This window comes from Lampetra planeri, unplaced genomic scaffold (assembly GCF_965212315.1).
Source record: "Lampetra planeri unplaced genomic scaffold, kcLamPlan1.2.h2 scaffold_1242, whole genome shotgun sequence".
NCBI lineage: Eukaryota > Metazoa > Chordata > Hyperoartia > Petromyzontiformes > Petromyzontidae > Lampetra > Lampetra planeri.
In genome coordinates, this window is record NW_027613957.1 from 5001 (window position 1) to 31491 (window position 26491).

General features: G+C 60.2%; 1 protein-coding gene across 1 annotated transcript in view; it reads right to left on the reverse strand.

The window, feature by feature from the left end:
- The window catches only part of LOC144738956 (phosphatidylinositol-3,5-bisphosphate 3-phosphatase MTMR2-like), a gene marked incomplete at its 3' end in the record, with an annotated part of 27502 nt that extends 2970 nt beyond the window's left edge, over nt 1-24532 (reverse strand). The window contains exons 1-8 of the mRNA XM_078621951.1: nt 24302-24532; nt 19541-19622; nt 17802-17831; nt 15797-15872; nt 10916-11010; nt 2932-3042; nt 2013-2114; nt 710-793 (exon numbers count right to left, since the gene is read on the reverse strand). Coding sequence (XP_078478077.1) covers nt 710-793; nt 2013-2114; nt 2932-3042; nt 10916-11010; nt 15797-15872; nt 17802-17831; nt 19541-19622; nt 24302-24387 — 666 coding nt within the window. The remainder of the gene's footprint in view (nt 1-709; nt 794-2012; nt 2115-2931; nt 3043-10915; nt 11011-15796; nt 15873-17801; nt 17832-19540; nt 19623-24301) is intronic.
- Nucleotides 24533-26491: the final 1959 nt, after the last annotated feature.

Sequence of the window (26491 nt, forward strand, 5' to 3'; positions counted from 1 at the left end):
GATGGGTGAGTGGGTGAGTGAGTGAGTGGGTGGGTGAGTGGGTGAGTGGGTGGGTGAGTGGGTGAGTGGGTGGGTGGGTGAGTGGGTGAGTAAGTGGGTGGGTGAGTGAGTGAGTGGGTGAGTGGGTGGGTGCGTGGGTGGGTGAGCGGGTGGGTGCGTGGGTGGGTGAGTGAGTGAGCGAGTGGGTGGGGTGAGTGAGGGTTTCAGTGAGTGGGTGGGTGAGTGAGGGTGTCAGTAAGTGGGTGGGTGAGTGATGGGTGAGTGGTGAGTGAGTGAGTGGGTGGGTGAGTGGGTGAGTGGGTGGGTGAGTGAGTGAGTGGGTGGGTGGGTGAGTGGGTGAGTAAGTGGGTGGGTGAGTGAGTGAGTGAGTGGGTGAGTGGGTGGGTGCGTGGGTGGGTGAGTGGGTGGGTGAGTGGGTGAGTGAGTGAGTGAGTGGGTGGGTGAGTGAGGGTTTCAGTGAGTGGGTGGGTGAGTGAGGGTGTCAGTAAGTGGGTGGGTGAGTGATGGGTGAGTGGGTGAGTGAGTGAGTGGGTGAGTGGGTGAGTGGGTGGGTGAGTGAGTGAGTGGGTGGGTGAGTGGGTGAGTAAGTGGGTGGGTGATTGAGCGGGGTGAGCGGGTGGGTGAGCGAGTGAGTGAGCGGGTGGGTGAGCGAGTGAGTGAGCGGGTGGGTGAGCGGGTGGGTGAGTGGGTGAGCGAGCGGGTGAGTTACCAGGCGGCGGTACTCTGCGATGGGGTCGTAAACTCGCCATCCATTCTCGGGGTAAACCTCCTTGTGCTCAAAGGCAAACAGAGGCTGTGATGAGGCACACGGGGAGACACACGGTGAGACACACGGTGAGACACGGGGTGAGACACGGGGTGAGACACGGGGTGAGACACACGGGGAGACACGGGGTGAGACACGGGGTGAGACACGGGGGAGGTGATGGTGAGACACGGAGTGAGACACGGGGTGAGACGCGGGGTGAGACGCGGGGTGAGACACGGGGTGAGACACGGGGTGAGACGCGGGGTGAGACGCGGGGTGAGACACGGGGTGAGACACGGGGTGAGACACGGGGAGACACACGGGGAGACACACGGGGAGACACGGGGTGAGACGCGGGGTGAGACGCGGGGTGAGACACACGGGGAGACACGGGGTGAGACGCGGGGTGAGACACGGGGTGAGACACGGAGTGAGACGCGGGGTGAGACGCGGGGTGAGACACGGGGAGACACACGGGGAGACGCGGGGTGAGACGCGGGGTGAGACACGGGGAGACACACGGGGAGACACACGGTGAGACACGGGGTGAGACACGGGGTGAGACACGGGGTGAGACACGGGGTGAGACACGGGGTGAGACGCGGGGTGAGACGCGGGGTGAGACGCGGGGTGAGACGCGGGGTGAGACACGGGGTGAGACACGGGGTGAGACACGGGGTGAGACACGGGGTGAGACACGGGGTGAGACACGGGGGGAGACACGGGGGGAGACACGGGGTGAGACACGGGGTGAGACACGGGGTGAGACACGGGGTGAGACACGGGGGGGTGAGACACGGGGTGAGACACGGGGTGAGACACGGGGTGAGACACGGGGTGAGACACGGGGTGAGACACGGGGTGAGACGCGGGGTGAGACGCGGGGTGAGACGCGGGGTGAGACGCGGGGTGAGACACGGGGTGAGACACGGGGTGAGACACGGGGTGAGACGCGGGGTGAGACACGGGGTGAGACACGGGGTGAGACACGGGGTGAGACACGGGGTGAGACGCGGGGTGAGACGCGGGGTGAGACACGGGGTGAGACGCGGGGTGAGACGCGGAGTGAGACACGGGGTGAGACACGGGGTGAGACACGGGGTGAGACACGGGGTGAGACACGGGGTGAGACACGGGGTGAGACACAGGGTGAGACGCGGGGTGAGACACGGGGTGAGACACGGGGTGAGACACGGGTGAGTGAGAGACACGGGGTGAGACACGGTGGCGCGTGAGAGACACGGGGTGGTGGTGGTGATGTTACCAGGCCGTTGGACAGGGGGAACGCGTAGCGAGTGAGCGCTGTGTGCAGGGAGCACTCGGCTTGAGCGTCGACCTTGTGGGCAAACCGCAGCGTGCGGATATCCTGCAGGCAGACAGAGACAGAGAGACAGAGAGAGACACAGACAGAGAGAGAGAGAGACAGAGAGAGACAGAGAGAGAGAGAGACAGACAGCACTCACTCACCACCCACTCACTCACCCACTCACTCACCACCCACTCGCTCACCCACTCGCTCACCACCCACCCACTCGCTCACCCACTCGCTCACTCACCACCCACTCGCTCACCCACTCACTCACCCGCCCACCCACTCGCTCACCCACTCGCTCACCCACTCACTCACCCCACTCGCTCACCCACTCGCTCACCCACTCGCTCACCACCCACTCGCTCACCCACTCACTCACCACCCACTCGCTCACCCCACTCACTCACCCGCCCACCCACTCGCTCACCCACTCGCTCACCACCCACCCACTCACCCGCCCACCCACTCGCTCACCCACTCGCTCACCACCCACCCACTCACTCACCCACTCACTCACCACCCACTCGCTCACCCACTCGCTCACCCACTCGCTCACCCACTCACTCACCCGCCCACCCACTCGCTCACCCACCCACCCACTCGCTCACCCACTCACTCACCCGCCCACCCCACTCGCTCACCCACCCACCCACTCGCTCACCCACTCACTCACCCGCCCACCCACTCGCTCACCCGCCCACCCACTCGCTCACCCACTCGCTCACCCGCCCACCCACTCGCTCACCCACTCGCTCACCCCGCTCACTCACTCGCTCACCCACTCGCTCACTCGCTCACCACCCGCTCACCCACTCGCTCACTCGCTCACCACCCGCTCACCCACTCGCTCACTCGCTCACCACCCGCTCACCTTGCAGGTGAGCTCCAGGCGGTAGGCTGTCTCCGCGCGGTTCGTGGTGTTGGTGACTTTGTCCACACGGCTCACCACCCCAAGGGGCACGTCCAGAACCAGCGGCGGGTCCTGCACTCACCACCACTCACCAGCGTCACTCACCACCACTCACCACCACCGTCACTCACCAGCACCGTCACTCACCACCACTCACCACCACTCACCACCACCGTCACTCACCAGCACCGTCACTCACCAACACTCACCAGCACCGTCACTCACCAGCACCGTCACTCACCAACAGCGTCACTCACCAACAGCGTCACTCACCAACACCGTCACTCACCACCACTCACCACCACTCACCACCACTCACCACCACCGTCACTCACCAGCACCGTCACTCACCAACACTCACCAGCACCGTCACTCACCAGCACCGTCACTCACCAACAGCGTCACTCACCAACAGCGTCACTCACCAGCAGCGTCACTCACCAACAGCGTCACTCACCAACACCGTCACTCACCAGCAGCGTCACTCACCAACAGCGTCACTCACCAGCAGCGTCACTCACCAACAGCGTCACTCACCAACACCGTCACTCACCAACAGCGTCACTCACCAACAGCGTCACTCACCAACAGCGTCACTCACCAACAGCGTCACTCACCAGCAGCGTCACTCACCAACAGCGTCACTCACCAACAGCGTCACTCACCAGCAGCGTCACTCACCAACAGCGTCACTCACCAACAGCGTCACTCACCAGCAGCGTCACTCACCAGCAGCGTCACTCACCAACACCGTCACTCACCAACAGCGTCACTCACCAGCAGCGTCACTCACCAACAGCGTCACTCACCAACAGCGTCACTCACCAGCAGCGTCACTCACCAACAGCGTCACTCACCAGCAGCGTCACTCACCAACAGCGTCACTCACCAGCAGCGTCACTCACCAGCAGCGTCACTCACCAACACCGTCACTCACCAACAGCGTCACTCACCAGCAGCGTCACTCACCAACAGCGTCACTCACCAACAGCGTCACTCACCAGCAGCGTCACTCACCAACACCGTCACTCACCAACAGCGTCACTCACCAACAGCGTCACTCACCAGCAGCGTCACTCACCAACAGCGTCACTCACCAACACCGTCACTCACCAACAGCGTCACTCACCAACAGCGTCACTCACCAGCAGCGTCACTCACCAGCAGCGTCACTCACCAACAGCGTCACTCACCAACAGCGTCACTCACCAACAGCGTCACTCACCAGCAGCGTCACTCACCAACAGCGTCACTCACCAGCAGCGTCACTCACCAGCAGCGTCACTCACCAGCAGCGTCACTCACCAACAGCGTCACTCACCAACAGCGTCACTCACCAGCAGCGTCACTCACCAGCAGCGTCACTCACCAGCAGCGTCACTCACCAACAACGTCACTCACCAGCAGCGTCACTCACCAGCAGCGTCACTCACCAGCAGCGTCACTCACCAACAGCGTCACTCACCAACACCGTCACTCACCAGCAGCGTCACTCACCAGCAGCGTCACTCACCAGCAGCGTCACTCACCAGCAGCGTCACTCACCAGCAGCGTCACTCACCAGCAGCGTCACTCACCAGCAGCGTCACTCACCAACAGCGTCACTCACCAGCAGCGTCACTCACCAGCAGCGTCACTCACCAACAGCGCCACTCACCAACAGCGTCACTCACCAGCAGCGTCACTCACCAGCAGCGTCACTCACCAGCAGCGTCACTCACCAGCAGCGTCACTCACCAGCAGCGTCACTCACCAACAGCGTCACTCACCAGCAGCGTCACTCACCAACAGCGTCACTCACCAGCAGCGTCACTCACCAGCAGCGTCACTCACCAGCAGCGTCACTCACCAGCAGCGTCACTCACCAGCAGCGTCACTCACCACCACTCACCACCACCGTCACTCACCAGCAGCGTCACTCACCAGCAGCGTCACTCACCACCACTCACCACCACCGTCACTCACCAGCAGCGTCACTCACCAACAGCGTCACTCACCACCACTCACCACCACCGTCACTCACCAGCAGCGTCACTCACCAGCAGCGTCACTCACCACCACTCACCAGCAGCGTCACTCACCAGCAGCGTCACTCACCAGCAGCGTCACTCACCACCACTCACCAGCAGCGTCACTCACCAGCAGCGTCACTCACCAGCAGCGTCACTCACCACCACTCACCAGCAGCGTCACTCACCAGCAGCGTCACTCACCAGCAGCGTCACTCACCAACACTCACCACCACCGTCACTCACCAGCAGCGTCACTCACCAGCAGCGTCACTCACCAGCAGCGTCACTCACCAGCAGCGTCACTCACCAGCAGCGTCACTCACCAGCAGCGTCACTCACCAGCAGCGTCACTCACCAGCAGCGCCACTCACCAGCAGCGTCACTCACCACCACTCACCACCACCGTCACTCACCAACAGCGTCACTCACCAACAGCGTCACTCACCAACAGCGTCACTCACCACCACTCACCACCACCGTCACTCACCAGCAGCGTCACTCACCAACAGCGTCACTCACCAACAGCGTCACTCACCACCACCGTCACTCACCAACACCGTCACTCACCAACACTCACCAGCAGCGTCACTCACCACCACCGTCACTCACCAGCAGCGTCACTCACCAACAGCGTCACTCACCAACAGCGTCACTCACCAGCAGCGTCACTCACCAGCAGCGTCACTCACCAGCAGCGTCACTCACCAGCAGCGTCACTCACCAACAGCGTCACTCACCAGCACCGTCACTCACCAGCAGCGTCACTCACCAACAGCGTCACTCACCAGCAGCGTCACTCACCAGCAGCGTCACTCACCAGCAGCGTCACTCACCAGCAGCGTCACTCACCAGCAGCGTCACTCACCAGCAGCGTCACCCACCAACAGCGTCACTCACCAGCAGCGTCACTCACCAGCAGCGTCACTCACCAACAGCGTCACTCACCAACAGCGTCACTCACCAGCAGCGTCACTCACCAGCAGCGTCACTCACCAACAGCGTCACTCACCAGCAGCGTCACTCACCAGCGTCACTCACCAGCAGCGCCACTCACCAGCAGCGTCACTCACCAACAGCGTCACTCACCAGCAGCGTCACTCACCAGCAGCGTCACTCACCAGCAGCGTCACCCACCAACAGCGTCACTCACCAACAGCGCCACTCACCAACAGCGTCACTCACCAACAGCGTCACTCACCAGCAGCGCCACTCACCAGCAGCGTCACTCACCAACAGCGTCACTCACCAGCAGCGTCACTCACCAGCAGCGTCACTCACCAACAGCGTCACTCACCAACAGCGTCACTCACCAGCACCGTCACTCACCAGCAGCGTCACTCACCAGCAGCGTCACTCACCAGCAGCGTCACTCACCAACAGCGTCACTCACCAACAGCGTCACTCACCAGCAGCGTCACTCACCAGCAGCGTCACTCACCAACAGCGTCACTCACCAGCACCGTCACTCACCAGCAGCGTCACTCACCAACAGCGTCACTCACCAGCAGCGTCACTCACCAGCAGCGTCACTCACCAGCACCGTCACTCACCAGCAGCGTCACTCACCAACAGCGTCACTCACCAGCAGCGTCACTCACCAGCAGCGTCACTCACCAACAGCGTCACTCACCAACAGCGTCACTCACCAGCAGCGTCACTCACCAGCAGCGTCACTCACCAACAGCGTCACTCACCAGCAGCGTCACTCACCAGCAGCGTCACTCACCAACAGCGTCACTCACCAGCAGCGTCACTCACCAGCAGCGTCACTCACCAGCAGCGTCACTCACCAGCAGCGTCACTCACCAGCAGCGTCACTCACCAGCAGCGTCACTCACCAACAGCGTCACTCACCAACACCGTCACTCACCAGCAGCGTCACTCACCAACAGCGTCACTCACCAACAGCGTCACTCACCAACACCGTCACTCACCAGCACCGTCACTCACCAACAGCGTCACTCACCAGCAGCGTCACTCACCAGCAGCGTCACTCACCACCACCGTCACTCACCAACAGCGTCACTCACCACCACTCACCAGCAGCGTCACTCACCAGCAGCGTCACTCACCAGCAGCGTCACTCACCAACAGCGTCACTCACCAACAGCGTCACTCACCAGCAGCGTCACTCACCAGCAGCGTCACTCACCAGCACTCACCAACAGCGTCACTCACCAGCAGCGTCACTCACCAACACTCACCAGCAGCGTCACTCACCAACAGCGTCACTCACCAACACTCACCAGCAGCGTCACTCACCAGCAGCGTCACTCACCAGCAGCGTCACTCACCAACAGCGTCACTCACCAGCAGCGTCACTCACCAGCAGCGTCACTCACCAGCAGCGTCACTCACCAGCACCGTCACTCACCAACAGCGTCACTCACCAGCAGCGTCACTCACCAGCAGCGTCACTCACCAGCAGCGTCACTCACCAGCAGCGTCACTCACCAGCAGCGTCACTCACCAGCAGCGTCACTCACCAACAGCGTCACTCACCAGCACCGTCACTCACCAACACCGTCACTCACCAGCACCGTCACTCACCAACAGCGTCACTCACCAGCAGCGTCACTCACCAGCAGCGTCACTCACCAACACCGTCACTCACCAGCACCGTCACTCACCAGCACCGTCACTCACCAGCAGCGTCACTCACCAGCAGCGTCACTCACCAGCAGCGTCACTCACCAGCACCGTCACTCACCAGCAGCGTCACTCACCAACCCACCCACCCACTCACCCCCGACCCACTCACCCACCCACCCACCCACTCACCCATCCACCCACCCACTCACCCACCCACCCACTCACCCACCCCCCCACCCCCCCACCCACCCCACCCCCCCCACCCACCCCACCCCCCCACCCACCCTCTCGCTGCTCTTGAAGTAGAGCTTGTAGTTGGTGATGGAGAGAGTTCCTCCTGCCACCCCCCCACCCACCCCCCCACTCACCCACCCACTCACCCACCCACTCACCCACTCACCCACCCACTCACCCACCCACCCACCCACTCACCCACCCACTCACCCCCCCACTCACCCACCCACTCACCCACCCACTCACCCACTCACCCACCCACCCACTCACCCACCCACTCACCCCCCCACTCACCCACCCACTCACCCACCCACTCACCCACTCACCCACCCACTCACCCACCCCCCACCCACCCCCCCACCCACTCACCCACCCACTCACCCACCCACTCACCCACCCACCCACTCACCCACCCACTCACCCACCCACCCACTCACCCACCCACTCACCCACCCACCCACTCACCCACCCACCCACCCACCCACCCACTCACCCACCCACCCACTCACCCACCCACTCACCCACCCACCCACTCACCCACCCACTCACCCACCCACTCAGTCTCCCACCCACTCACCCACCCACCCACTCACCCACCCACCCACCCCCCCACCCACTCACCCCCCGACCCACTCACCCACCCCACCCACTCACCCACCCACCCACCCACTCACCCCCGACCCACTCACCCACCCACCCACTCACCCACCCCCCCACCCACTCACCCCCCGACCCACTCACCCACCCACCCACTCACCCACCCACCCACCCACTCACCCCCGACCCACTCACCCACCCACCCACCCACTCACCCACCCACCCACCCACTCACCCACCCACCCACCCACTCACCCACCCACCCACCCACTCACCCATCCACCCACCCACTCACCCCCCGACCCACTCACCCACCCCCCCACCCACCCACCCCCCACTCACCCACCCACCCACTCACCCATCCACCCACCCACTCACCCCCCGACCCACTCACCCACCCCCCCACCCACCCCACCCCCCCACCCACCCCACCCCCCCCACCCACCCTCTCGCTGCTCTTGAAGTAGAGCTTGTAGTTGGTGATGGAGAGAGTTCCTCCTGCCCCCCACCCCCACCCACCCACTCACCCACCCACTCACCCACCCACTCACCCACCCACCCACTCACCCACCCACTCACCCACCCACCCACTCACCCACCCACTCACCCACCCCCCACCCACCCCCCCCACCCACTCACCCACCCCACCCCCCACCCACCCCCCCACCCACTCACCCACCCCACCCCCCCACCCACCCCACCCCCCCACCCACCCACCCACCCTCTCGCTGCTCTTGAAGTAGAGCTTGTAGTTGGTGATGGAGAGAGTTCCTCCTGCCACCCCCCCCCACCCCCCCACTCACCCACCCACTCACCCACCCACTCACCCACCCACCCACCCACTCACTCACCCACCCACCCACTCCACCCCCCCACCCACCCTCTCGCTGCTCTTGAAGTAGAGCTTGTAGTTGGTGATGGAGAGAGTTCCTCCTGCCCCCCACCCCCACCCCCCCACTCACCCACCCACTCACCCACCCACTCACCCACCCACCCACCCACTCACTCACCCACCCACCCACCCACCCACCTCACTCACTCACCCACCGACCCACTAACCCACCCACTCACCCACCCACTCACTCTCCCACCCACTCACCCACCCACCCACTCACCCACCCACTCACTCTCCCACCCACTCACCCACCCACTCACCCACCCACCCACCCACTCTCCCACCCACTCACCCACCCACTCACCCACCCACTCATACACCCACCCACTCACTCTCCCACCCACTCACTCACCCACCCACTCACCCACCCACCCACTCACCCACCCACCCACCCACTCTCCCACCCACTCACCCACCCACTCACCCACCCACCCACTCACCCACCCACTCACTCTCCCACCCACTCACTCACCCACCCACTCACCCACCCACCCACCCACTCTCCCACCCACTCACCCACCCACTCACCCACCCACTCATACACCCACCCACTCAACCACCCACTCACTCTCCCACCCACTCACCCACCCACTCACTCTCCCACCCACTCACCCACCCACCCACCCACCCACTCACTCTCCCACCCACTCACCCACCCACTCACCCACCCACCCACCCACTCGCTCACCTACTCGCCCACCTACTCGCCCACCCCTTCACCCACCCACCCCCACCCCCCCACCCACTCACCCACCCACTCACCCCCCCACCGTGCCCCCCACCCCACCCACCCACCCACCCCCCACTCACCCCCCCACCGTGCCCCCCACCCACCCACCCACCCCCCACTCACCCACCAACCCACTCACCCCCCGACCCACTCACCCACCCCCCCACCCACCCCCCACTCACCCACCCACCCACTCACCCCCCCACCCACCCACCCCCCCCACCCACCCACCCACCCCCCCCACCCACCCTCTCGCTGCTCTTGAAGTAGAGCTTGTAGTTGGTGATGGAGCGAGTTCCTCCTGCCACCCCCCCCACCCACCCACCCACTCACCCCCTCCCCCCCCACCCACCCACCCCCCACCCACCCCCCCACCCACTCACCCACCCACCCCACCCCCCCACCCACCCTCTCGCTGCTCTTGAAGTAGAGCTTGTAGTTGGTGATGGAGAGAGTTCCTCCTGCCACCCCCCCCACCCACCCCCCCACTCACCCACCCACCCCCCACCCACCCCCCCACCCACCCCCCCACTCACCCACCCACCCACCCACTCACCCACCCACCCACCCACTCACCCACCCACCCACCCACTCACCCACCCACTCACCCACTCACCCACCCACTCACCCACTCACCCACCCACCCACCCCCCACCCACCCCCCACTCACCCACCCCCCCACTCACCCACCCACCCACCCACTCACCCACCCACTCACCCACTCACCCACCCACTCACCCACCCACTCACCCACCCACCCACTCACCCACCCCCCCACCCACCCCCCACTCACCCACCCACCCACTCACCCCCCCCACCCACCCACCCCACCCCCCCCACCCACTCACCCACCCACCCACCCACCCCCCCACCCCCCCCACCCACCCTCTCGCTGCTCTTGAAGTAGAGCTTGTAGTTGGTGATGGAGAGAGTTCCTCGTGCGGCTCCCGTGAACGGGCAGATGTAGGCCACGTCCTTCGCTACGTCACGGAGGGGGCGGGGCAAGGAGGGGGCGGGGCAAGGAGGGGGGCGGGCAAGGAGGGGGCGGGGCAAGGAGGGGGCGGGGCAAGGAGGGGGCGGGGCAATGAGGGGGCGGGGCAAGGAGGGGGCGGGGCAAGGAGGGGGAGGGGCAAGGAGGGGGCGGGGCAAGGAGGGGGCGGGGCAAGGAGGGGCGGGGCAAGGAGGGGGCGGGGCAAGGAGGGGGAGGGGCAATGAGGGGGCGGGGCAATGAGGGGGCGGGGCAAGGAGGGGGCGGGGCAAGGAGGGGGCGGGGCACAGTAGGGGCAAGGAGGGGGCGGGGCAAGGAGGGGCGGGGCAAGGAGGGGGCGGGGCACAGTAGGGGCAAGGAGGGGGCGGGGCAAGGAGGGGCGGGGCAATGAGGGGGCGGGGCACGGAGGGGGCGGGGCAAGGAGGGGGCGGGGCAAGGAGGGGGAGGGGCAAGGAGGGGGCGGGGCAAGGAGGGGGCGGGGCAAGGAGGGGGAGGGGCAATGAGGGGGCGGGGCAAGGAGGGGCGGGGCAAGGAGGGGGCGGGGCAATGAGGGGGCGGGGCACGGAGGGGGCGGGGCAAGGAGGGGGCGGGGCAAGGAGGGGGAGGGGCAAGGAGGGGGCGGGGCAAGGAGGGGGCGGGGCAAGGAGGGGGAGGGGCAATGAGGGGGCGGGGCAAGGAGGGGGCGGGGCAAGGAGGGGGCGGGGCAAGGAGGGGGCGGGGCACAGTAGGGGCAAGGAGGGGGCGGGGCAAGGAGGGGCGGGGCAAGGAGGGGCGGGGCAAGGAGGGGGCGGGGCAAGGAGGGGTCGGGGCAAGGAGGGGGTGGGGCAAGGAGGGGGAGGGGCAAGGAGGGGGCGGGGCAAGGAGGGGGCGGGGCAAGGAGGGGCGGGGCAAGAAGGGGGCGGGGCAAGGAGGGGGCGGGGCAAGGAGGGGGAGGGGCAATGAGGCAAGAAGGGGGCGGGGCAAGGAGGGGGCGGGGCAAGGAGGGGGAGGGGCAATGAGGGGGCGGGGCAAGGAGGGGGCGGGGCAAGGAGGGGGGCGGGGCAAGGAGGGGGCGGGGCACAGTAGGGGCAAGGAGGGGGCGGGGCAAGGAGGGGCGGGGCAAGGAGGGGGCGGGGCAAGGAGGGGCGGGGCAAGGAGGGGGCGGGGCAAGGAGGGGGCGGGGCAAGGAGGGGGCGGGGCAAGGAGGGGGCGGGGCAAGGAGGGGGCGGGGCAATGAGGGGGCGGGGCACGGAGGGGGCGGGGCAAGGAGGGGGCGGGGCAAGGAGGGGGCGGGGCAATGAGGGGGCGGGGCACGGAGGGGGGCGGGGGCAAGGAGGGGGCGGGGCAAGGAGGGGGCGGGGCAATGAGGGGGCGGGGGCACAGTAGGGGCAAGGAGGGGGCGGGGCAAGGAGGGGCGGGGCAAGGAGGGGGCGGGGCAAGGAGGGGGCGGGGCAAGGAGGGGGCGGGGGCAAGGAGGGGGCGGGGCACAGTAGGGGCAAGGAGGGGGCGGGGCAAGGAGGGGGGCGGGGGCAAGGAGGGGCGGGGCAAGGAGGGGGCGGGGCAAGGAGGGGGCGGGGCAAGGGAGGGGGCGGGGGCAAGGAGGGGGGCGGGGCAAGGAGGGGGCGGGGCAATGAGGGGGGCGGGGCACGGAGGGGGCGGGGCAAGGAGGGGGCGGGGGCAAGGAGGGGGCGGGGCAATGAGGGGGCGGGGCACGGAGGGGGCGGGGCAAGGAGGGGGCGGGGCAAGGAGGGGGCGGGGCAATGAGGGGGCGGGGCACAGTAGGGGCAAGGAGGGGGCGGGGCAAGGAGGGGCGGGGGCAAGGAGGGGGGGCGGGGCAAGGAGGGGGGCGGGGCAAGGAGGGGGCGGGGCACAGTAGGGGCAAGGAGGGGGCGGGGGCAAGGAGGGGGCGGGGCAAGGAGGGGGCGGGGCAAGGAGGGGCGGGGCAAGGAGGGGGGCGGGGCAAGGAGGGGGGCGGGGCAAGGAGGGGGGCGGGGCAAGGAGGGGGCGGGGCAAGGAGGGGGCGGGGCACAGTAGGGGTCAAGGAGGGGGCGGGGCAAGGAGGGGGGCGGGGGCAAGGAGGGGGGCGGGGCAAGGAGGGGGCGGGGCAAGGAGGGGGCGGGGCAATGAGGGGGCGGGGCACGGAGGGGGCGGGGCAAGGAGGGGGCGGGGGCAAGGAGGGGCGGGGCAAGGAGGGGGCGGGGCAAGGAGGGGGCGGGGCAAGGAGGGGGCGGGGCAATGAGGGGGCGGGGCACGGAGGGGGGCAGGGCAAGGAGGGGGCGGGGCAAGGAGGGGCGGGGCAAGGAGGGGGCGGGGCAAGGAGGGGGCGGGGCAAGGAGGGGGCGGGGCAATGAGGGGGCGGGGCACGGAGGGGGCGGGGCAAGGAGGGGGCGGGGCAAGGAGGGGGGCGGGGGCACGGAGGGGGCGGGGCAAGGAGGGGGCGGGGGCAAGGGAGGGGGCGGGGCAAGGAGGGGGCGGGGCAAGGAGGGGGCGGGGCAAGGAGGGGGGCGGGGCACGGAGGGGGCGGGGCAAGGAGGGGGCGGGGCAAGGAGGGGGGCGGGGGCACGGAGGGGGGCGGGGCACGGAGGGGGGCGGGGCAAGGAGGGCTAGGTGAGCGGTGAGTGCGCTGTCTGGGTGTGTGGTGAGTTTTGAAAGTGAGCGAGTGGTGAGTGAGTGGTGAGTGGTGAGTGAGTGGTGAGTGGTGAGTGGGTGAGTGAGTGAGTGAGTGGTGAGTGGTGAGTGAGTGAGTGGTGAGTGAGTGAGTGGTGATGTGAGTGAGTGGTGAGTGAGTGGTGAGTGAGTGGTGAGTGGTGAGTGAGTGAGAGTGGTGAGTGAGTGAGTGAGTGGTGAGTGAGTGGTGAGTGGTGAGTGAGTGGTGAGTGGTGAGTGAGTGAGTGAGTGGTGAGTGAGTGAGTGGTGAGTGAGTGAGTGGTGAGTGAGTGGTGAGTGGTGAGTGAGTGGTGAGTGGTGAGTGAGTGAGTGGTGAGTGAGTGAGTGGTGAGTGAGTGGTGAGTGAGTGGTGAGTGAGTGGTGAGTGGTGAGTGAGTGGTGAGTGGTGAGTGGTGAGTGAGTGAGTGAGTGAGTGAGTGGTGAGTGAGTGAGTGGTGAGTGAGTGGTGAGTGAGTGGTGAGTGGTGAGTGAGTGAGTGGTGAGTGAGTGAGTGAGTGGTGAGTGAGTGGTGAGTGGTGAGTGAGTGGTGAGTGGTGAGTGAGTGAGTGAGTGGGTGAGTGAGTGAGTGGTGAGTGAGTGAGTGGTGAGTGAGTGGTGAGTGAGTGGTGAGTGGTGAGTGAGTGAGTGGTGAGTGAGTGAGTGTGGTGAGTGAGTGGTGAGTGGTGTGTGAGTGAGTGGTGAGTGGTGAGTGAGTGAGTGAGTGGTGAGTGAGTGAGTGGTGAGGTGAGTGAGTGGTGAGTGTGGTGAGTGGTGAGTGAGTGGTGAGTGGTGAGTGAGTGAGTGGTGAGTGAGTGGTGAGTGAGTGGTGAGTGAGTGAGTGAGTGAGTGAGTGAGTGAGTGGTGAGTGGTGTGAGTGAGTGAGGTGGTGAGTGAGTGAGTGGTGAGTGAGTGAGTGAGTGGGTGAGTGAGTGGTGAGTGAGTGGTGAGTGGTGAGTGAGTGAGTGGTGAGTGAGTGAGTGGTGAGTGAGTGGAGTGGTGAGTGAGTGGTGAGTGGTGAGTGAGTGAGTGAGTGGTGAGTGGTGAGTGGTGAGTGAGTGGGTGTGGTGAGGTGGTGAGTGGTGAGTGAGTTGTGAGTGGTGAGTGAGTGGTGAGTGAGTGAGTGAGTGGTGAGTGGTGAGTGAGTGAGTGTGTGAGTGAGTGGTGAGTGGTGAGTGAGTGAGTGGTGAGTGAGTGGTGGTGAGTGGTGAGTGAGTGGTGAGTGGTGAGTGAGTGAGTGAGTGTGAGTGGTGAGTGAGTGGTGAGTGGTGAGTGAGTGGTGAGTGGAGGAGTGGTGAGTGGTGAGTGAGTGAGGGTGAGTGAGTGGTGGTGAGTGAGTGTGGTGAGTGGTGAGTGAGTGAGTGAGTGGTGAGTGAGTGAGTGGTGAGTGAGTGGTGAGTGAGTGGTGAGTGGTGAGTGGTGAGGTGAGTGAGTGGTGAGTGAGTGAGTGAGTGGTGAGTGGTGAGTGAGGTGAGTGTGTGAGTGAGTGAGTGAGTGGTGAGTGAGTGGTGAGTGTGTGAGTGTGAGTGGTGAGTGAGTGGTGAGTGAGTGAGTGGTGAGTGGTGAAGTGAGTGGTGAGTGAGTGGTGAGTGGTGGTGAGTGAGTGGTGAGTGGTGAGTGAGTGGAGTGAGTGAGTGGTGAGTGAGTGAGTGGTGAGTGGTGAGTGAGTGGTGAGTGAGTGGTGATGGTGAGTGAGAGTGGTGAGTTGAGTGGTGAGCGAGTGGTGAGTGAGTGGTGAGCGAGTGTGGTGAGTGAGTGGTGAGCGAGTGAGTGAGTGAGCGAGTGGTGAGCGAGTGGTGAGCGAGTGGTGAGCGAGTGGTGAGCGAGTGGTGAACGAGTGAGTGGTGAGTGGTGAGCGAGTGGTGAGTGAGTGGTGAGTGAGGTGGTGAGCGAGTGGTGAGTGAGTGGTGAGTGAGTGAGTGGTGAGCGAGTGGTGAGCGAGTGGTGAGCGAGTGGTGAACGAGTGGTGAGTGAGTGGTGAGCGAGTGGTGAGTGAGCGAGTGAGTGGTGAGTGTGAGTGAGTGTGAGTGGTGAGTGAGTGAGTGGTGAGTGAGTGGTGAGTGTGGTGAGTGAGTGAGTGGTGAGTGAGTGAGTGGTGAGCGAGTGGTGAGCGAGTGGTGAGCGAGTGGTGAGCGAGGTGGTGAGCGGTTCCTCACCCATCTCTGCGATGATTTCTCCTTTGAGGAGCGGTGCCTCCTCCATCTGTGCCAGCTGATTCCTCTCCCTGAGAGCCTGCACCACCACCACCACCACAACCACCACCACCACCACCACAACAACAACAACCCACAACAATCAACTACAATCAACAACAGCAACAACGTGCGTGTGTGTGTCTGTGTGCGAGTGCTAGGAACTGTGGCGTGTGTGTGTGTCTGTGTTCCTGTGTGTGTGTCACTCTGTGTGTGTGAGCATGTGTGTGAGCATGTGTGTGTCTGTGTGTCTGAGCATGTGTGAGCGTGCCTGTCTGTGTGTGTCACTGTGTGTGAGCATGTGTGTGAGCATGTGTGTGTCTTGGTGTGTTTCTGTGTGTGTCTGTGTGTGTGTGTGAGCATGTGTGTGTCACTCTGTGTGTGTGAGCATGTGTGTGAGCATGTGTGTGTCTGTGTGTCTGAGCATGTGTGAGCGTGTCTGTCTGTGTGTGTCACTGTGTGTGTGTCACTGTGTGTGTGTCACTGTGTGTGTGTCTGTGTGTGTGTGTGTCTCACTGTGTGTGTGTCTGTGTGTGTGAGCATGTGTTGTGAGCATGTGTGTATCTGTGTGTGTCTGTGTGTGTGTGTGTGTTTCTGTGTATGTGTGTCTGTGTGTGTGTGTCTGTGTGTGTGTTTCTGTGTGTGTTGTCACTGTGTGTGTGAGCATGTGTGTGAGCATGTGTGTGTCTGTGTGTCTGAGCATGTGTGAGCGTGTCTGTCTGTGTGTGTCACTGTGTGTGTGTCACTGTGTGTGTGTCACTGTGTGTGTGTGTCTGTGTGTGTGTGTGTCTCACTGTGTGTGTGAGCATGTGTGTGAGCATGTGTGTGTCTGTGTGTCTGAGCATGTGTGAGCGTGTCTGTCTGTGTGTGTCACTGTGTGTGTGTCACTGTGTGTGTGTCACTGTGTGTGTGTGTGTCTCACTGTGTGTGTGTCTGTGTGTGTGAGCATGTGTGTGAGCATGTGTGTATCTGTGTGTGTCTTTGTGTGTGTGTTTCTGTGTATGTGTGTCTGTGTGTGTGTGTCTGTGTGTGTGTTTCTGTGTGTGTGTCACTGTGTGTGTGAGCATGTGTGTGAGCATGTGTGTGTCTGTGTGTCTGAGCATGTGTGAGCGTGTCTGTCTGTGTGTGTCACTGTGTGTGTGTCACTGTGTGTGTGTCACTGTGTGTGTGTCTGTGTGTGTGTGTGTCTCACTGTGTGTGTGAGCATGTGTGTGAGCATGTGTGTGTCTGTGTGTCTGAGCATGTGTGAGCGTGTCTGTCTGTGTGTGTCACTGTGTGTGTGTCACTGTGTGTGTGTCACTGTGTGTGTGTCACTGTGTGTGTGTGTGTCTCACTGTGTGTGTGTCTGTGTGTGTGAGCATGTGTGTGAGCATGTGTGTATCTGTGTGTGTCTGTGTGTGTGTGTGTGTTTCTGTGTATGTGTGTCTGTGTGTGTGTGTGTGTTTCTGTGTGTGTGTCACTCTGTGTGTGTGAGCATGTGTGTGAGCATGTGTGTGTCTGTGTGTCTGAGCATGTGTGAGCGTGTCTGTCTGTGTGTGTCACTGTGTGTGTGTCACTGTGTGTGTGTCACTGTGTGTGTGTCTGTGTGTGTGTCTCACTGTGTGTGTGTCTGTGTGTGTGAGCATGTGTGTGAGCTGTGTGTGGTGTGTTATCTGTGTGTCTGTGTGTGTGTGTTTCTGTGTATGTGTGTCTGTGTGTGTGTGTCTGTGTGTGTGTCTGTGCGTTTCTCTGTGTGCGAGTGTGAGGAACTGTGGCATGGGTGCGCGTGTGTCTGTGTGTGTCTGTGTGTGTCTGTGTGTATGTCTGTGTGTCTGTGTGTGTGTCTGTGTTTGTGTGTGTCTGTGTGTGGTCTGTGTGTCTGTGTGTGTGTCTGTGTGTGTGTGTGTGTCTGTGTGTGTGTCTGTGTCTGTGTGTGTGTCTGTGTGGTTGTGTCTGTGTGTGTGTCTGTCTGTGTGTGCATCAACCGCACCCTGACTTCGGGCCTCACTTGTGGCTGAACCTGTGAGAGAGAAAATCATCATCAGCAGCAGCATCATCATCATCAGCAGCAGCAGCAGCGGCAGAAGAATCATCATCATAATTTGCAGCAGCACCACCTCCACCATCAGCAGCAACAGCAGTGGCATCATCACCACCATCACCATCGTCATCTTCAGCCCGTGGTGGCTCAGCGATGCCGATTAGACAGCGAATTTGCAAGAGTGGGTGGAATGGTGAGTGGGTGAGCAAGCGGGTGAAACAGGTGGGTGGGCAGGTGGGTGAGTGACTGGGTGAGGCAGATGGGTGAATGGGTGGGTGGGTGGGTGAGTGGGTGAATGGGTGAGTGAGTGGGTGGGTGGGTGAGTCAGTGGGTGAGCAGGTGAGTGAGTGAGTGGGTGGGTGGGTGAATGAGTGGATGGGTGAGTGAATGGGTGGGTTATTGAGTGGGTGAGCGGAGTGAGTGGGTGAGCGGGTTGGGTGAGTGAGCGGGTGGGTGGGTGAATGAGTGGGTGGGTGAGTGAATGGGTGGGTTATTGAGTGGGTGAGCGAGTGAGTGGGTGAGCGAGTGGGGTGGAGTGGGTGGGTGTTTGAATGAGTGGGTGGGGTGAGTGAATGGGTGGGTTATTGAGTGGGGTGAGCGAGTGAGTGGGGTGAGCGAGTGGGTGAGTGAGCGGGTGGGTGAGTCAGTGAGTGAGCAGGTGAGTGAGTGAGTGAGTGGGGTGGGTGAGTGAGTGAGTGAGTGGGTGAGCGAGTGAGTGGGTGAGCGAGTGAGTGGGTGAGCGAGTGAGTGGGTGAGCGAGTGAGTGGGTGAGCGAGTGGGTGAGTGAGTGGGTGTGAGCGAGTGGGTGAGGTGAGCGGGAGCGGGGTGAGCGGTGCGTGAGTGAGTGGGTGGGCGAGCGAGTGGGTGAGCGAGTGGGGTGAGCGAGCGGGGTGAGCGGGTGCGTGAGTGAGTGGGGTGGGCGAGCGAGGTGGGTGAGCGAGTGGGTGAGCGAGCGGGTGAGCGGGGTGCGTGAGTGAGTGGGTGGGCGAGCGAGTGGGTGAGCGAGTGGGTGAGGCGAGCGGTGGTGAGCGGGGTGCGTGAGCGAGTGGGTGGGCGAGTGGGTGAGCGAGCGGGGTGAGCGAGTGGGTGGGTTTGTGGGTGAGCGAGCGGGGCGAGCGAGTGGGTGAGCGAGCGGCGTGAGCGAGTGGGTGGGTTTGTGGGTGAGCGAGTGGGTGAGCGAGCGGGTGAGAGCGAGCGGTTGGGTTTGTGGGTGAGCGAGTGGGTGAGCGAGCGGGTGCGTGAGTGAGGTGGGTGGGCAGAGCGAGTGGGGTGAGCGAGCGAGCGGGTGAGCAGGGTGGGTGAAGTGAGCGGGTGTGAGCGAGCACGTGAGAGCGAGCGGAGTGAGCGAGTGGGTGGGTTTGTGGGTGGGCGAGCGAGAGGGGTGAATGAGCGGGGTGAGCGAGTGGGTGAGTGAGTGGGTGGGTTTGTGGGTGAAGCGAGCGAGTGAGTGAGCGAGTGGGTGAGCGAGCGGGGTGAGCAAGTGGGTGGGCGAGCGAATGGGGTGAGCGAGCAGGTGAGCGAGTGGGTGGGCGAGCGAGTGGGTGAGCGAGCGGGTGAGCAGGTGGGTGAGTGAGTGGGTGAGCGATTGGGCGAGCGAGCGGTTGGGCACGAACAGGCCGGATGAGGAGTGACCCTGGATCGTCGTCGCCGCAACGACCCCTCGGTGCCAGGCTAGGTGCACGCCCTACCCGCGTGCCGGCGGTGAGACTCTCCTGGGATGCGGCAGACGACGCGGAGGGCGACTGCAGGCGGCCGGAGCGGGCGGGAGACCTGGGGAGGTGTACAAGGTGGAGTGAGATGGAACAGATGGAGATTAGTCCACACACGGGGTAGAAGGTGGAGAGAGATGGAACAGATGGAGATTAGTCCACACACGGAGTAGAAGGTGGAGTGAGGATGGAACAGATGGAGATTAGTCCACACACGGGGTAGAAGGTGGAGTGAGATGGAACAGATGGAGATTAGTCCACACACGGGGTAGAAGGTGGAGATGGAACAGATGGAGATTAGTCCACACAACGGGGTAGAAGGTGGAGTGAGATGGAACAGATGGAGATTAGTCCACACACGGGGTAGGTGGAGATGGAACAGATGGAGATTAGTCCACACACGGTGTAGAAGGTGGAGTGAGATGGAACAGATGGAGATTAGTCCACACACGGGGTAGGTGGAGATGGAACAGATGGAGATTAGTCCACACACGGTGTAGAAGGTGGAGAGAGATGGAACAGATGGAGATTAGTCCACACACGGTGTAGAAGGTGGAGAGAGATGGAACAGATGGAGATTAGTCCCACACACGGGGCAGAAGGTGGAGTGAGATGGAACAGATGGAGATTAGTCCACACACGGTGTAGAAGGTGGAGAGATGGAACAGATGGAGATTAGTCCACACACGGGGTAGAAGGTGGAGTGAGATGGAACAGATGGAGATTAGTCCACACACGGTGTAGAAGGTGGAGTGAGATGGAACAGATGGAGATTAGTCCACACACGGGGCAGAAGGTGGAGTGAGATGGAACAGATGGAGATTAGTCCACACACGGAGTAGAAGGTGGAGTGAGATGGAACAGATGGAGATTAGTCCACACACGGTGTAGAAGGTGGAGTGAGATGGAACAGATGGAGATTAGTCCACACACGGTGTAGAAGGTGGAGTGAGATGGAACAGATGGAGATTAGTCCACACACGGTGTAGAAGGTGGAGTGAGATGGAACAGATGGAGATTAGTCCACACACGGGGGTAGAAGGTGGAGAGAGATGGAACAGATGGAGATTAGTCCACACACGGGGCAGAAGGTGGAGTGAGATGGAACAGATGGAGATTAGTCCACACACGGGGTAGAAGGTGGGAGATGGAACAGATGGAGATTAGTCCACACACGGGGTAGAAGGTGGAGTGAGATGGAACAGATGGAGATTAGTCCACACACGGGGTAGAAGGTGGAGATGGAACAGATGGAGATTAGTCCACACACGGGGCAGAAGGTGGAGATGGGAACAGATGGAGATTAGTCCACACACGGGGTAGAAGGTGGAGTGAGATGGAACAGATGGAGATTAGTCCACACACGCGGAGTAGAAGGTGGAGTGAGATGGAACAGATGGAGATTAGTCCACACACGGTGTAGAAGGTGGAGTGAGATGGAACAGATGGAGATTAGTCCACACACGGTGTAGAAGGTGGAGAGAGATGGAACAGATGGAGATTAGTCCACACACGGTGTAGAAGGTGGAGTGAGATGGAACAGATGGAGATTAGCCCACACACGGGGTAGAAGGTGGAGTGAGATGGAACAGATGGAGATTAGCCCACACACGGGGTAGAAGGTGGAGTGAGATGGAACAGATGGAGATTAGTCCACACACGGTGTAGAAGGTGGAGTGAGATGGAACAGATGGAGATTAGTCCACACACGGGGTAGAAGGTGGAGTGAGATGGAACAGATGGAGATTAGTCCACACACGGGGTAGAAGGTGGAGTGAGATGGAACAGATGGAGATTAGTCCACACACGGGGCAGAAGGTGGAGTGAGATGGAACAGATGGAGATTAGTCCACACACGGTGGAGAAGGTGGAGTGAGATGGAACAGATGGAGATTAGTCCACACACGGGGCAGAAGGTGGAGATGGAACAGATGGAGATTAGTCCACACACGGTGTAGAAGGTGGAGTGAGATGGAACAGATGGAGATTAGTCCACACACGGGGCAGAAGGTGGAGATGGAACAGATGGAGATTAGTCCACACACGGGGCAGAAGGGAGTGAGATGGAACAGATGGAGATTAGTCCACACACGGTGTAGAAGGTGGAGTGAGATGGAACAGATGGAGATTAGTCCACACACGGAGTAGAAGGTGGAGATGGAACAGATGGAGATTAGTCCACACACGGGGTAGAAGGTGGAGATGGAACAGATGGAGATTAGTCCACACACGGGGTAGAAGGTGGAGTGAGATGGAACAGATGGAGATTAGTCCACACACGGGGTAGAAGGTGGAGTGAGATGGAACAGATGGAGATTAGTCCACACACGGGGCAGAAGGTGGAGTGAGATGGAACAGATGGAGATTAGTCCACACACGGGGCAGAAGGTGGAGTGAGATGGAACAGATGGAGATTAGTCCACACACGGGGTAGAAGGTGGAGATGGAACAGATGGAGATTAGTCCACACACGGTGTAGAAGGTGGAGTGAGATGGAACAGATGGAGATTAGTCCACACACGGGGTAGAAGGTGGAGTGAGATGGAACAGATGGAGATTAGTCCACACACGGGGTAGAAGGGAGTGAGATGGAACAGATGGAGATTAGTCCACACACGGGGTAGAAGGTGGAGTGAGATGGAACAGATGGAGATTAGTCCACACACGGGGTAGAAGGTGGAGATGGAACAGATGGAGATTAGTCCACCCCACGGGGTAGAAGGGAGTGAGAAGGAACAGATGGAGATTAGTCCACCCACGGGGTAGAAGGGAGTGAGATGGAACAGATGGAGATTAGTCCACACACGGGGCAGAAGGTGGAGTGAGATGGAACAGATGGAGATTAGTCCACACACGGTGTAGAAGGTGGAGTGAGATGGAACAGATGGAGATTAGTCCACACACGGTGTAGAAGGTGAGTGAGATGGAACAGATGGAGATTAGTCCACACACGGGGCAGAAGGTGGAGTGAGATGGAACAGATGGAGATTAGTCCACACACGGTGTAGAAGGTGGAGAGAGATGGAACAGATGGAGATTAGTCCACACACGGAGTAGAAGGTGGAGTGAGATGGAACAGATGGAGATTAGTCCACACACGGTGTAGAAGGTGGAGTGAGATGGAACAGATGGAGATTAGTCCACACACGGTGTAGAAGGTGGAGAGAGATGGAACAGATGGAGATTAGTCCACACACGGTGTAGAAGGTGGAGTGAGATGGAACAGATGGAGATTAGTCCACACACGGTGTAGAAGGTGGAGTGAGATGGAACGGGTGGAGATTAGTCCACACACGGTGTAGAAGGTGGAGTGAGATGGAACAGATGGAGATTAGTCCACACACGGTGTAGAAGGTGGAGTGAGATGGAACAGATGGAGATTAGTCCACACACGGAGTAGAAGGTGGAGTGAGATGGAACAGATGGAGATTAGTCCACACACGGTGTAGAAGGTGGAGTGAGATGGAACAGATGGAGATTAGTCCACACACGGTGTAGAAGGTGGAGAGAGATGGAACAGATGGAGATTAGTCCACACACGGTGTAGAAGGTGGAGTGAGATGGAACAGATGGAGATTAGTCCACACACGGTGTAGAAGGTGGAGTGAGATGGAACGGGTGGAGATTAGTCCACACACGGTGTAGAAGGTGGAGTGAGATGGAACAGATGGAGATTAGTCCACACACGGGGCAGAAGGTGGAGTGAGATGGAACGGGTGGAGATTAGTCCACACACGGGGCAGAAGGTGGAGTGAGATGGAACAGATGGAGATTAGTCCACACACGGGGCAGAAGGTGGAGTGAGATGGAACAGATGGAGATTAGTCCACACACGGGGCAGAAGGTGGAGCGAGATGGAACAGATGGAGATTAGTCCACACACGGTGTAGAAGGTGGAGAGAGATGGAACAGATGGAGATTAGTCCACACACGGTGGAGAAGGTGGAGTGAGATGGAACAGATGGAGATTAGTCCACACACGGTGTAGAAGGTGGAGAGAGATGGAACAGATGGAGATTAGTCCACACTCGGTGTAGAAGGTGGAGAGAGATGGAACAGATGGAGATTAGTCCACACACGGGGCAGAAGGTGGAGTGAGATGGAACAGATGGAGATTAGTCCACACACGGTGTAGAAGGTGGAGAGATGGAACAGATGGAGATTAGTCCACACACGGAGCAGAAGGTGGAGTGAGATGGAACAGATGGAGATTAGTCCACACACGGTGTAGAAGGTGGGAGTGAGATGGAACAGATGGAGATTAGTCCACACAGAGGGTATGGGCATCCAGCGCCACGCCTGGCCGCCTTTGTCTCCCCTATGACCACCACCAGATTACTAATTTGAGGCCGAGCAGACCTAGGGGTGTCGGAAGACGCCTGAAAAGAAATCCAAGTTCAGATCGCCCCGTTGCGCTAACCACTGCGCCACCGCTCCCCCACAAAATCTCTCCATTTATGATTATAAAAGGTTATTTGCGGAGTCACAACGCCAAACAACGACGCCTTCGTTCAGCAGCGGATAGAACACGGCTGACGACGAAAAACTTTTACATTTATTTCGTTAAAATCAGTCGCTTGACCGGCGCTCGGGAGGGGTGGGGGCAGTTGTCGGGGTCACGTCCGGGGGCAAAGTCGCCTCGATCCCGGTAGGGACGTCCAGACAAGACCGAGGCTCCAAAACCCTCCCGGGGAAATCGACTAGGCCCCAACAAAAAAAAACGTCGATCGGAGCGCTCACCCGTCCAGCGATTCGTCGCTGCGCTGAGCCGATACGGCGCGGAGGGATCTCGAGCCCACGGAGTCGGAGCTTTCGCTCTTCTCCATCGTGGCAAAAAAATGTTAAAATCGTTAAAGAATTTGGTTAGTTTTTTTAATAAAAAAATTGTTTCGTTAAAATTCCTCCCTGACAATGATGGCGGCTCGAGGAGGCTCGCTCGGTCAAGGTGGGCGGGGCTTAGGGCGAGGGGCGTGGCCAGGGGCGTGGTGGAGTGACGTAGGGGGGGGGGTGTGGTCCGGAAGCCACGTGACACGATCAGTGGGTGAATCTGAAAGTCTACGAAGCTCTTCGTGACGTCACAGAATGTCTATTACCGCAAATACATTTTTTTGTTTTTTTAATAAATAAAAAAATTGGGAAATAATATGTTAAAATCTTAAAGAATTTTTGTTTGTTTTTTAATAAAAAAAATTTGAAAAAAAATTATGTTAAAATCGTAAAGAATTTTTGTTTGTTTTTTAATTAAAAAAATTCCTTCCTGACTATGATGGCGGCTCGAGGAGGTTCACTCGGTCAAGGTGGGCGGGGCTTGGGGCGAGGCGGAGTGACGTAGGAGGGGGGGTGTGGTCCGGAAGCCACGTGACACGATCAATGGGTGAATCTGAAAGTCTACGAAGCTCTTCGTCACGCCACAGAATGTCTATTTATTACCGTAAATACATTTTTTTTGTTGTTTTTTAATAAATACAAAATAGGAAAAAAATATGTTAAAATCGTAAAGAATTTTTGTTTTATAATAAAACAAATATTTCTCCCTGACTATGATGGCGGCTCGAGGAGGCTCGCTCGGTCAAGGTGGGCGGGGCTTGGAACGAGGGGCGGGGCGTGTGACGTAGCGGGGGGTGTGTTCCGGAAGCCACGTGACACAATCAGTGGGTGAATCTGAAGATCTGCGAAGCTCTTCGTCACGCTACACGATGTCTATTCATCACCGTGCGTGGGAATCTGAATGTCTACGAAGCTCTTCGTCACGCTACAGGATGTCTATTTATTACCGTAAATTTTTTTTTTAGTTTTTTAATAAATAACATTAAAAACAAATGTTAAAATCGTAAAGAATTTTTTTGTTTTTTAATTAAAAAAAATTCCTCCCTGACTATGATGGCGGTTCGAGGAGGCTCCCACGTAGAATGGAAATAATAAAATAATAAAAATGAAACATAATAAAATACAATTCTCACGACGTTTCGGCCACAACACAAGCAGCCGTCCTCAGGTGATGAACAGGTCTGTCCGACAGACCTGTTCTTCACCTGAGGACGGCTGCTTACGTTGTGGCCGAAACGTCGTGAGAATTGTATTTTATTATGTTTCATTTTTATTATTTTATTATTTCCATTCTACGTGACTTTACCGAAAGAACCAAGAAGATGAATCCCTGCATTCACGAAAGCTTTAAATCGAAATGTAATATTTAATTGTTTTATATTTTTATTATTTTATTGTTTTATATATTTTTATTTTATTGGTTTATATGTTTAATATAGATTTATTTATTAATTTTATAATGTTTTATTTTTATTATTTATTATTTCCCTTCTACGTGACTTTACCCAAAGAACCAAGAAGATGAATGAATCCCTGCAGCCCCATAAGCTTTAAATCGAAATATCACCAATGTCCAGCAGAGGGCACGATCGGCGTGCAAATTGTCGTCAAGGAATGTCAACAAATCACCGCAAACAAACAAAAACAAACAAACAAACACAAACACAGACAGACACAGACAGACAGACGACAACTTTAATGTGGCCACCCATCGCACGAACGGGAGCTCAACGAAACGTCTGAACCACCTCCACCACCACGTGGTGTGAGTCACCCCCCCTCAGCCCCCACCCCCCCGACCCCCCTACCCCCCACATTTAACCCTCCCCCAGAGATGCCCCCGCCCCCCCCCGCCCCCCCCATTGGACCCTCCCCCCGTAATGCCCCCGCCCCCCCCCCATTGGACCCCCCCCCACCACCCCCCGCCCCCCCCCCATTGGACCCTCCCCCCCCACCACCCCCCGCCCCCCCCCCCATTGGACCCCCCCCACCACCCCCCGCCCCCCCCCCCATTGGACCCCCCCCCACCACCCCCCGCCCCCCCCCCATTGGACCCCCCCCCCACCACCCCCCGCCCCCCCTCCATTGGACCCTCCCCCCCCC